Here is a 12,633-nt window from a genome sequence, read left to right as displayed (position 1 = left end):
TTTCTGGGACACTTCAGCTTGACTCTGTCAGAAGGCTCCGTCCCAGGAATTAATGATAAGAGTCGGGGAGAGGAGGCTACTAGGAACTGAGTACAGTATACACGTGATCAAGAACAGAAATATATACATATATATATGTATGTGTGTGTGTGTATACATATATGATTTTTTTCCTTCGAGACAAATTCTCATGTAGTCCAGGCTGACAACTCCTTTTGTAGTAGAAACAACCTTGTATTTCTGATCCTCCTTTCTCTACTTCCCGAGTGCTGGAATTACAGGCATGTACCACTATGCTTGGTTTATGAGGCGCTTGGTGTATGCTACGCTAGCTTTCACCAAACAGTCCCAGCTCTAATACTGTATCATGGACGTTTAATTTCATTGTAGTGGGAGTTGTGAAAACATCGATAGTGTTACCTTCTATTTGGATGTGTTTTGGGGGACCCTTTGGGCTAAAAGAAGACTACATAGGACTTAGGGAGGTTGGTGGCACTCAGAAAGATGTCACAGATGGCCAAATAGCCAGAGTGAGGACGTATGTACACTAAGGGGTTTGGTACAGGCTTAGAAAATGGAAGGTTCACAGGAAAAGGGCTTGGGAAACAGATCTAGGTGTATGCTCTCAAAACACAGGAGGTGTTTTGAGCAGCTGTTGTCTGGCAGGCCTGCAAATTGCCAGTTAACACAGGTGCCAGAAGACATCTGGAAAAGTCTCATTATTGGACCTTTGCATTGTTTAAACCAGTCATAGGCATAGCAGTGCACAGTTCATTTAGCCTGTACAACAAACCCAGCAGAATGTATATGAAGTCTCCTGATTTATAGGTCAAAACACAGAGGGACAAAGTGGAGTACAGGAGAGAATCTATACCTAGAGCTTGTTAGAGTGTAGACCATTGTCCCTACTGCCAACCTTCTTGATAGCATAGGGCAGGGCATGGCTAGAACCTTTTATCTCTACAAAATTTGCTGCTGCTGCTGGGGCCACGTTGGAGAACCATCACTCTAAACTGCTTGGCTGCTGCCCATATACCTCTTACTTCAGTCTTTTAGTCTGAGCACATTGGGCAGAAAATTGAGTTAGACCATAGATAGCTCCAGTTAGCTTTGCTATCACAGAAGCCCTCCCATGTTAGATGCTTCCAGAAACCAGCTTCCAAGTCGATAGATTTCCTTCTATGTCCTTGTAGGGGAGCCCTTGGGCTATAGCTTCAGTTAATCTAAGTGTCCCTGATTGGATCTAGAGGAGGGAGGAGGCCCGGAAGTAGATGAAGCTTTTGGAGGATGCAGAGAGAAATAGCAATGTCTTGCTTACCAACATGACCTGTTGTGTTTGCTGGTGGGTCTCTCCTAGTGTTAGGAACTCACTCAGTTTGAGTGCCTAGAGTGAGACTTTGTCTCCATAAACTTGAGGGTCTTATTGAGCTGGACCTGTGCTTATGACAGCCCCAAGAGCCACCTCCCCTCTATATTGAAGTCAAGGCTGAGGGAAGACTGGAGATATTGTTGAAAAAAAAAAAAAACAACCAAAAAGCAAACAAAATCCCTCTCACTTTAGTAGGAGTTTTATTCTGTAGCCAAATATGAGTGACGCTGGCCCAGGAACATGGATGCTTCAAGTACCATGGTCTAACATGGTAAAAGTTTCAGAACAAAAGAGAGTCATAAATCAAGGTACTTTTCAAGTCATTTGTGGGACCCCATGTATTGAAAGTCTTAGCTTTGGGCTTAGTGGATGCTGCTGCTTTGTTGATATACCCTAAAATGTTTCACGTGATTACCAGAATGCTGCTATGTGGACACACAAGTAGGCAATGACTGGCTACTAAGGGGGCTAAAGGTGGCTCAAGACAATTTTTATCTAGATCTGCACCATTCTAGCTTTCCACAATTATCAGGTGCTAATCAGGTAGGCAAGAAGCATCTTTAATACAGGTGTGGCTTTTTCTGGGAACTTCAATGATAGACAGTTGTTGTGGTATAATTAAAAAAGGGCAGAAAGGGTTCCAGTGAGTTCCCACTCTGCGCGGATCTGCACACTCTAGCTGCTCCTCTGTCAGCTGCTTTCACACACTGTTCTCTTGGCGGGTTGTTACCACGGCTGATGTACACATTGCATTCTGAGGGCCGTGCTAGCATGGCCCCACGCTAAGCTAGCCCCAAGCATTCTATAGCCTAGCACGGCTTCTTGTCATGGACTCTGCTCACACTCCCAACAACCCAGTGAAATCACTCAACAGACTGTAACCCAACAACCAGATTTATATGTTAAGTACTCAATGTATAATACATCCACACAGTTAACTTACAACCAATTGATAAGGATATAAAGCATCCACCTAGATAAGATATAATTTGTTCATTTAGACACACACAATCCTGTACATATTTATCCCTTAAGAATAGTCCTAACAAGCTGTAAATGTACAGAGAGAAATCTTAACATCCGCCGCCATGTTCTCTTGGCTGCTCCCTCCCTTTCTCTGTCTCCTCCACTTCTAAAACTTTTCTCCCGCTCATCCTTCCTTCTCATCCAATGACAGGCCTTGTTCTATCCTGTACCTGCCTTCACCTGCATAATGACATCAATCTACACACTTTTCTCTCAAATATAAGCTGAGCACTATTATTCTCATTTTGAAATTTATCAACATTTTACCAGTTAAACAGAACATTTAGTTATCTATTCCAGCTTAAGAAAGGCTTAAAATCTATGTTATATCCCTGCTAGCTTGTATACTATCCAATAACTATCAAATTAAATATGTATTTTCAAAGTTAAACACCCTGAGTCGGTTATGAGACTATAATCAGTCTTCACCCCATCAGAAATCTGAGAATGACCAATTATCTATAAACATAGGAAACCTAACATGGCTTCCAGAACTGAGACAGGTCGTGGAGACAAATCTCCACTAGCACAGTCCTCTGTTAGCAACATGAGCACAAGAGTCTTCAGTTTGGCCCAGGATCCACTGACAGACTCTTGACGTGCAGAAATCTTGAAGGGCTGATAATTCTGGCTCGGCACAGATTATCAATCAATTATTCTGCATAAAGTGTCCCTTTTTGGACAGTATTAGTCTGTAGGTGAATTAGGCAGTTTCTGCCCAGTGGCTGCCTAGCCACAAAGTATTACCTCATCCAGAGGTAGAGATGTTGTTCCATTTCTTCCTTAAATCTGCCAAAGGGGAACTGTTAGCAGATATGTCTCAACAAAAGATAAATAATTTTAAATGTCATATTTTGTGGATTTCTGATGTTTTGAAAACCATCTATCTATATAAGGTGATCTGGACTGTTGTCTATTAACTATCCTCAGACATTTCTAACAAGAATATTTTAAAAAGACTCTAATGGTGAACTAGGAGCCATGAATTTGCTATTTGGCCCCTAATTCCTATTTTAATCAGCTCAGAAGTTTGTAATGGCATCAGTAGAAGGACTGGGTCCAAACCTTGTACTTTTAAATTTTTGTAACAAATAAGTTCTATACCAATGTAAGGATATGACTTTATCTTAGATACCAAATGAGATTATGGCTATACAAATCATTCTAGCTAATCCTCCCCATTAAAGTATGATCATTTCTAAATTCTCCTAAAAACAACCTTAGGATAACCACCTTCAGCCCTCTAAAATCCAGGAAATTGGGGCGACGACTCTTCAGTAACTTCTTCAAGCTGTATGTGAGTGTTGAGATATCCTTGGGGGTCCGGGGTAAGGAAAATGGAGTGAATGTTGCAGCCGGATGTGTGCCTTGACTGGACCCAGCTGAAAGTTTTTGCGATCAGGAATCCAAGACAAAAGTTTCAGCATCATCTAGATAACTTTCTGTTTGATTCTCTTGAATCTAGTTTTTCAGGTGGTCTCCTCTATCAAATCTGATCCATGTGACCCTGGAATGTGTCCAGAGCTTAATCACCCTTTTTAAAAACACAAAGACACAACCTTTCTCCCAAAATACTGTGTTCTGTAGTCTGTAACCAGAAAAGCTTGTATCTTGTACTCTCTCCCAGAGGAATAATAGAACAAGTCTCAAATCGCACCCATTATGAAAACTAAAACAGAAGTAAAATTTAAAAAGAAGTGAACTAAACAATAGTGTATGAGCCTTTTTAGGCTTTTGTAATTTGTCATTTCAGAAATTAACCCAAAATTCCTGTGGAGCCCACTTAAGCTTTCTGTTGTGGTAAATATCAAAAGTAACCACAAATCCTTGCTAGCTGGCATCGTCGAGCCATATGGCCTTTAGCGAAATAATTCATAAAACAAATTATACACCTCCTATCAATTCCAATACCAATAAGAAGTAAGCAACTTATGAAACCACTACTTTAACCCAAAATTCCATGTTAGAAAGAATATGAGTATCCTGTAAGACTTATTAGAGCATTATATCTTTATACCATCTGTCTGTTAAGATCTCTACCTGTAGCCTTAGACCTCCAGTAACTAGCAACTTCTGTAATATATGTCTGTCATGCACTGTGCCTGGTGCTACAGACTTCTGTTTATTTCTACCTAGTTATGAATTGTGGGTGAAATTCCCCATGCAATTCGGACAAACTCTGTATATAAGTATTCTAAAAGCAAATAAACTAGCTTTTTAAATAAACCATATCCTAACCAACATCTACTAAGGAAGCAGGGGACCTAGAGTCTGTGAGCAGACCCCTCCTCTGTTCCTTTGTTTAAGGTTCCCACATTTGGGCCATCACATGACTCAACATGGCGCTGAGCCCTCTTTCACTTAGAAAATAAAGCTTTCTCAGGCTGAAAAACTTCAATTTTTAGTGGATTTTTGTTCTAACACGTTGGTTCGCCACTGTCCTTGGAGGCCTAATTGTATACTCAGCATGTCTTAAGGCTTGAGGTTTGAGGAACTATGATCAGACACCTGTCTATCTCTCTGTCTATCTATCTCTATCTCTATCTCTATCTCTCCATCTGTCCATCCAACCATTCATGCATTTATCTATTGTCTGTCTGTCTGTCTATCTATTCATAATACTAAGGGTTTGCTGTGAACTACTATGTGGTTTCTTTCCATTCTGGTTTTTTCTTTCCTTAACCCTGTAGCAGCTTCAGGATGTGTTCCAAAAAAATTTTATTTACAAGCAGCCAGCTTGCAATCCCTAGTTCATCATCTCTGATGTAAAAAGTACCAGGCCCAATTCTTGGGGTAGCATGGTTTATGTTTTAGTCTGCTCGGGGCCCTGTTGTAGGTAACTTTCTTGGTTTATCTCATTTAGTCACCTCTAAGAAAGTTACCTGACATCCCACAGGTTTTAAATAAACCCAAGGCTCAGACCTTCCCTCCTAAGCACGGGGACCCAGACCACCCACTGCTTCATATTCAATCCCTGCTCTACCATATGCTGTGGGGTGTGTTTGGAGTTGGCCCTCTTTTGTCATGGTTAGGCAAGAGTGTTTCTCTGCTGATGTCTTGACACTGCTCCTTATTACTTCCTCCCACTTCTTTTCCTCTTCTCCCTCCCTTCTTTAATTTTTATAGCTGTTTTAGATAATTTTATTTCTTGTGTTTTGCTTGCATGTATATATGGCCATTATGTGTATATCTGGTACCTGGAGGTTAGAAGAATCAGATCCTTTAGAACTGAAGTTTGGGAAGGTTGTGAACCACCATGTGGGTGCTAGAAACAGAACCTTGGCTCCTCTGTAAGAACAAGTGCTCCAACTCTGAAGCCTTGCTTTTTCTTTTTTTGAGGCCACATCTGGCCTCCAACTAATTATGTACTTAAGGGTGACTCTGAGCCTCTGATTCTTTGCCTTCACCTCCTGAGTGTTGGGATGGCAGGCCACACCTAGCTACTACCTTCATTTTGGTATTTTTATTGTCTGTTTTTCCCAGGGAGGCATCTTCATAGGGTCAGGGACCTTGTCATCTCCCTTCCAGCCCCATCTCCAGCATTGACCTTCATCCTGGCATAGAAGCAAGTCTATGAGCTTTATCTAAGAGTTTCCCTCTCCAGCCAGCAAACATCTTAGTCTTTTGCCTTGATGGGCCAACAAGGTTGAGATCTCTACTTCAGGAGGGATGGTGTGGCCTTAGCTAGGGAAATCCATGTTTTAAACATAGCCCTATGGGCCTCATGTAGTTCTTTTGGCATTGGAGGATCCTTTGAGGCCTCTGACTTTCTGGGTATGAGTACTGAGGTGCTGAGATATAATACTGGAGTTACTTACCTAGAACCCTACAGGACTGTGATCTGAACCCAGACTGAAGCCATCTGCCTCAGCTTGTTAGGCCTCCACTAGGGTGAGGAGGGAACAACTGCTCTGGGCACATGTTTCCTGGGGGAATCTGATGAGCAGCAGACTTACTATTTCTCAAGAGCTCTCTAGTCTGCATAGTGGCAGCTTTACATTTATGTAAACTCTGTTGTGGTATAGTGAGTTACTATAGATTTTATCCCTAAGAAAGCTGGGCAAACACTTTCCTATGTATTGCCTAGGCAGATGAATTTTCTTCCTGTCCTGTTTTTTTTGAGACAGGATGTCCTGTCTATACTGCTCTGGTCACTTTGTAGCTGCTGAGGATGACCTTGAATTTCTGACAAACACCCCCCCACACACCTCTTGCTCTTAGAGTGCTGGAGTTGCAAGCATTCACCACTGCTCCGAGTTTTATTAATGAACCCAGAGCTTCCTGCATGCTAGGCAAGCATCCCCCAACCCCTGTTTTTTTTTTTTTTTTATTATTTTTGTTGTTGTTGTTTCTTTTTTTAATGACTTAATTAAAAACAAAAAGATGTATATAGCCCAGGCTGGCTTTTATCTCACAGCAGTTTTCTTGTTTTAGTTTTATGGGATTGCAGTGTGGAAAGCCATGCCTGGCTTGTGACTTTGTTTTAAGACAGTTCTGCTTGCAAAAAGTTGTAAAGACAACAGAGTACCCTTGCATATTTACTCAGTAATAATATTGGAGAGATAAGGGTTAAAAAAATAGAGCCATTATTTGGCCAAATATCACTCATAACAATCCTTTTCATGTCATCAAACATTGCAGCAAGCCATTGTAGGTGCAAAATGAACCATCCTGTCATTAGGTGGGCTTATTGCTTTACTTATTAGCTGCAGCTTCTCTCTTTGACTGCCGTGATGTGGGGTTTGTTTAGAAAAGGGAAATGAAATTCTTATCTCTTTTCATTTAATCTGTGTAACAGAACAATGGCTTGTGTCCCTGTCTTTTTAACATCCATATAAATTTGTGTATGACACATAGTGTGATGTGGTTTGGAACACTGCTTTTCTAGCTCACCTTTTCCCAGCCAGGGCCCCTTCTGACTGCTTCTAGAGCTTTGAGCATGTTCACTCACCTTTGGACCTACTGGCTCTGCGGTTTAACCGAGTGTTCTGGCATTACCTTGTTTGTTTCTTGCCCAGTAATTTGTTTTCAAACAGAAATAAACTTTGATACTCTGATTCTGCTCCCTAAACCAGCTTCTTCTGGAACTATAGGAATGAAACAGTATCAACAGACTGGATGGGAAACTCATGATTAGAGTAGGCTGTCTCTTCTGCTCTCTGATTGCCTTCTCTCAACTCTTGTTCCTTCATAGAGGCCATTTTGGAATTGAGAGCTCAATGTGCCCATGTTAAATGCTTGAGCTCTGTGCTGGAAATTTCCCAAATTTTGTCAAGTTGGCCTTCTGCCTCTGGTAAAGAGATTCTTTGATAGCTGGTTCAAAATCTCTATGGCTCCTAGAGTTGCCTGTAAGAATCCCAACATTTCTAATCTGACCTTTAGTATAGACTCTACAGCCTCCTTTATAGATTGCCAGATCTCTTGCCGGATGTTGAGCCCAGGGCTCTCCACAGTCAAGGCAAGTGTTCTGCTGTAGACTTATGTCCCTTTTGGGTCCCTGGGTCTGCCATGCTTCTCCACATTCCTGGGCGCTCAGCACATTGCTTTATGTGAGGAATGTCTTGCTTTTCCTGTTGCTATAGTTGTCTTCCATTTATTCTTCAAATGATGGATTGGCCTTCCATAGAGAGGCTCTCTCTGAGCCTCATGAACCAACCTGTGCTGCCTTATGTGAACTCCGTGGTCATATCCACCTACATTTAGGCGCTGGTTCCAGTTAAGTTTTACATTGTTTCTAGTGTTTGTATAGTCATTGTTGATTGTCTGTCTCAAGAGCCCTGACTATTTGTCTCACACATCCTGCCACTTTTAAATATAGAAGCTCAGACAGTTTCTTTTTTAACCTCTGTTCTCATTTAATTGCAAAATGGGGTGACACTTAACCCTGCCTTGTAGGGTGGTCTTGGAGATGAACTGGTCATTTATATAGTGTATAGAACAGGGTAACAGCATACCACAAGGTACATGGGTTATCTCTGTTCATATTGGTGTATGTTTCCTGACACATAGTAAATGCTCAGGACATAGCACAGAGTCCATAAGTCATAAAATAGCAAAGCTAGGCTGGGAGTGAAGATCAGTGAGGAACACTAGCCTAGCATGTGCAAGGTCCTGAACTTGATTGCCAGCAATGCAACACAAAAGTATATACCTCTTCATAAAGAGTGCTTGGTGCATAGTAGATGCTTATTAAAAATGTGCTCAATAAGTGGGTTTATAAAGTGGGGAGAAGAATAACACCACCTTGCAAGGTTGAGGTGGGAATGTAGGAAGGGAAAATCCATAGTACTTTATAGTGCCCAGCATATACTAGATGTTGGGATAGAAATCTCTGCTCACGTTCGGACAGACCACACCAAGCCAACATTGTTCCACGTGGAAAGGTTTAATGAGAGAAGAAGCATAGAACAGGCCATGAGCATGTGAAGGGGTGGGGGAAGGGAATGGGGAGAGAAGGAACAAAGGGGAAGAGGGCAAGAGGGCAGGAGCAAGAGGCAAGAGAACAAGAGCAAGAGAAGAGAAGAGAATGAGGGCAAGCAGCCCCTTTTATAGTGAGTCAGGATGCATATTTGGCTGTTGCCAGGTAACTGTGGGGGTGGAACTTAGACAGAATACCGACAGTAGGTGCTCATGAAATACTTGTTGAATGGGTGAATGTTGTGGGGCCAATGTTAACTAAAGATTATGGCGTTGCTATGAAGATGGGTTGATAGTGTGTTGTAGTGTGCTTGCATACAGTAGGTACTCAAGCATTTGTTGGGTGAAGATGGAGGGATGAGCTCTGAGGCTCAGGAGAGCAGTTCATGTGGGATGCAGAGATGTGAGGATGTGGGACATGATCCTTTGTAGGAAGAATGGTCAACTATGCCTAGCTCTCCCAGATGTGGAAAGTTAAGTTTGGATTACCCTTCTCCCCTCTCCCCTGTGTCTTTTGTCTCCTAGAATCCATGTCCAGAATCGAGTGCCTCTTTTCTTTCCAGGATCACTTTTTGGTGGATTACAGGGTAAGGCTGGACTTCCGGATGGGGTAGAGAGTGGGGACATGAATGTAGGGGCTGCATGAGTGCTTCCATGGTGCTCAGCTTCCTTTAACTTCCTCCTGCACTGTCTGCAAGTTATATCTTAAGGTCAATAACTGGCCTTCAATGTTATGAATGCTTGAGTGATTAAGCCACAGGCAGTGAGCACCCTTAGCTTCTGGCATAGGCTTTAGCAGGCATGCCTAGGCTCTAGGCTTGCCTTTTGATGGAAGGGATTTGTAACTATTTAGTATGGCATCCCATCTGGCTTGGTTCCAGGACCCTACAGATACTACACTGATTGATGTTCAGTCTTCATATAAAGCAGAGTAGCACTTGCATTTAACCAGATCTGCCTCATCTTTTGAATCATGTCTAGATGGTGCATGAATAGCTACCATGCTGTACTGCTTAAGGAATGATGACAAGGAAGAAGATATCATGCCCCCCGAAGACAAAACTTTTCCAACACAGATACAAACTGGCAACATTGTAGCAAAGTCATATATGCATGTCATAGGAAACGCATGAGGAAGATACACATCACCACCAACAAACATCTAGAATTTTCATAGGAAGCAGGAAGATCAGAGGTCGAAGGTCAACCTTGGCTACATAGAGAGTTTGGGGCCAATCTGGCCTCCATGAAGCCATGTTTGAAAATAAAATAATTAAATATAAAATTTACAAGTCACATTTGAAAACAGAAATACCTAGATATTTCTTTCTAAATACAGTGTGCACCTGTTTGTCAAGATGTGTCTGTTTTGTTTCCCTAAAAGACCTAGTAGAATTAGCTAATTAATATGCCTTCATGTCCATGTAGTCTCAGATTTTTCTAGTCATGGCTAGACAGCAATAGCAGGTGTGTGAGGGGAGGGCCATAGATTCTTCTTTCAATGCTCATTGTGTCTCCCTTTGTGTTTTGCTTCCAGGATGATGGTGCAGGGCTACCGCCAGCCCCTGAAGAGCAGTGACCTCTGGTCATTGAATAAAGAGGACACGTCAGAAGAAGTGGTACCTGTGCTGGTGAATAACTGGAAGAAGGAATGTGTTAAGTCGAGGAAGTGAGTGTCAAATTTCTGTGTTCTTCCAGGCAGGGCAGACGTAGCCTAGGCTGATCTGTTACCTATCTTTAGCCACCCTGGCTGATTCTGGTTCTGGTTCTAAGGAAACTGCACTCCCTCCCTAGGCTGCAGTTCCTCTTCTCTCAGATGGGGAGTGGAAGTGTTTAACACCATAGGGAGCTCCCAACAGTTCCCTCCTGTACTGTCAGCAAGTTATGTCTTTAGCTCTCCAAAAGGAGAGAGGAGGCTATCTGCCAAGCTGGAGTTGATTCTTCTGGTTACAGTCCTCAGCCTTGCCCTGCTCAGTCAGTCTTTAACTTTTTCCTCTCTGAGCATCTGTTTGGTGTCTTGAATATCCTCTGAATGTTCTTGCTGCGGTTGAATGCTTTTTGTTGAACATGTTAGGCATGGAACTTGAACCCTGGTGTGCCACCTGAGGCCAAGGCCTCAGTGTCCTGGCTGCTTTGGTGCTGAGCTCTGGACCTGGGTTCAGGCATTGGGACAAAGCAGGCAAATGCCTTGCATCTTGGATTGTTTGGTTTTATAGTAAGATCAGAGGGAGTAAAGGGCACAGTGACATAGGGCATTGTTTTAGAAGAATATTCAGGGATTGCTCCTGTAAGAAGGTGGCATACAAAAACATTCACTCAAAGGAGGGAGTGAACCATGTACATACCCTGGGACAAGGCCTTCAAGTTAGAGGGACAACTGAGGCTTGGGCAAATGACTGAGACTATGAGATGTCTTTGCAGGGGCCCTAGACTAGGCTAGAGAGTTACATTGAAGGCATAGTAGGAGGTCAAAGGCAGATTCTATGCAGGGCAGTGGTGTGGTGAGAATTCTGTTCAATGACAACCACTAGTAGTAGTCTCATTTTTAAATATATTTATACTTGTATGTATAAATTGTGAGTGTTCATTGCCATAGCATGTGCATAAGGGAGATCATAGGACAACTTATGGGAGTTGATTTTCACCCTCTACCCTGTGGGTTCAAGACTGAACTCAGGTTGTCAGGGTGGATAGTGGGTGTCTTTACCCATTGAGCCATCTCATTGGCTCTGAGCCTATCTTTGTGTCTGGCCCAGTATGCTGTTGGCTTGTGTACTGGCTGGTTTTGTGTGTCAACTTGACACACATTGGAGTCATTAGAGAGGAAGGAGCCACATTTGGGAAAATCCCTCTTTGAGATCCAGCTGTAAGGTATTTTCTCAATTAATGATCAGTGGAAAAGGGCCCAGCCCATGGTGAGTGGTGCCATCCCTGGTCTGGTGGTTCTGAGTTTTGTAAGAAGGCAAGCTGAGCAAACAATGAGAAGCAAGGTAGTAAGCAGTGCTCCTTCATGGCTTCTCCATCAGCTCCTACCTCCAGGTTCCTTCCCCATTTTGATTTTCTTTCCTGACTCCCTTCAGTGATGAATAGCAATGTGGAAGGAAGTATAAGCCAAATAAACCATTTCATCTCCAACTTGCCTTTTGGTTCTGGTATTATAGCAGTGATGGGAAGCATGACTAAGACAGTTTGTGATAATACTTTGTGGTCTCCTCAGCCTGTGCTCCTCTTATGGTGAGGACATTTTAGTTCGTGTTTCCAGTTGGCATGTATATCAAGTGATTCGGTGGCTGTGAAAAAGAATTTGATAGTGTTTTTGCTTTGTTTTTAAATTAAGTAGTCACTTACTTGTCATTCTGTTCCCAGGCAGATGCCCTAGAGAACTGGAAGCTTAGGTTCTAAAAGGCTTGCCTTGTTTGTGATAGCCCAAGACAGAATCAAATCCAAACGCCTGGTAGAATATAAGTAGAAGTTGGAATTACTGCTCAGAGCTGAGGGAGGAGACACAAAGTTATTATGCTAAGTGAAAAAGTAGACAGATAGTTGTCCTCCTAGTATTTGATGTCCAAAGGGACTTGAACAACACCACTGGAGGATGTACCGGCAATGTCCCAGTATATCTAATTTAAAGAAAACCAGGGCTGGAGAGATGGCTCAGCAATTAAAGTGCCTGACGCTCTTCCAGACTGACTTAAGATTGGTTCCCAGTACTGATCTTGGACAACTCATAGGGCTCCAGGTTTACTCAAGAGTTGATAATCTTGAGAAGAGAGAAGACCTACTGGCCTGCCAGCTCTATCTTGGGGAACTCTGGCTCAAAA

At 42.5% G+C, this 12,633-nt stretch overlaps 1 protein-coding gene across 30 annotated transcripts in view; it reads left to right on the top strand.

Moving 5' to 3' along the window:
• Positions 1-12,633, top strand: part of Abcc1 (ATP binding cassette subfamily C member 1) — a 126,153-nt gene that overhangs the window by 51,341 nt on the left and 62,179 nt on the right. For 29 of the 30 annotated variants that reach the window (XM_087569739.1, XM_087569738.1, XM_087569737.1 and 26 more), the window contains 2 exons: positions 9,338-9,399; positions 10,350-10,481. In XM_087569739.1, the coding sequence (XP_087425865.1) occupies positions 9,338-9,399; positions 10,350-10,481 (194 nt within the window). Of the gene's footprint in view, positions 1-9,337; positions 9,400-10,349; positions 10,482-12,633 lie in introns of those variants that run through there. The other variant, XM_087569744.1, reaches the window with a different exon arrangement.

Source organism: Rattus norvegicus, chromosome 10, assembly GCF_021556685.1.
Source record: "Rattus norvegicus strain SHRSP/BbbUtx chromosome 10, alternate assembly SHRSP_T2T, whole genome shotgun sequence".
Lineage (NCBI taxonomy): Eukaryota > Metazoa > Chordata > Mammalia > Rodentia > Muridae > Rattus > Rattus norvegicus.
This window is presented reverse-complemented; position numbering and strand designations above follow the sequence as displayed.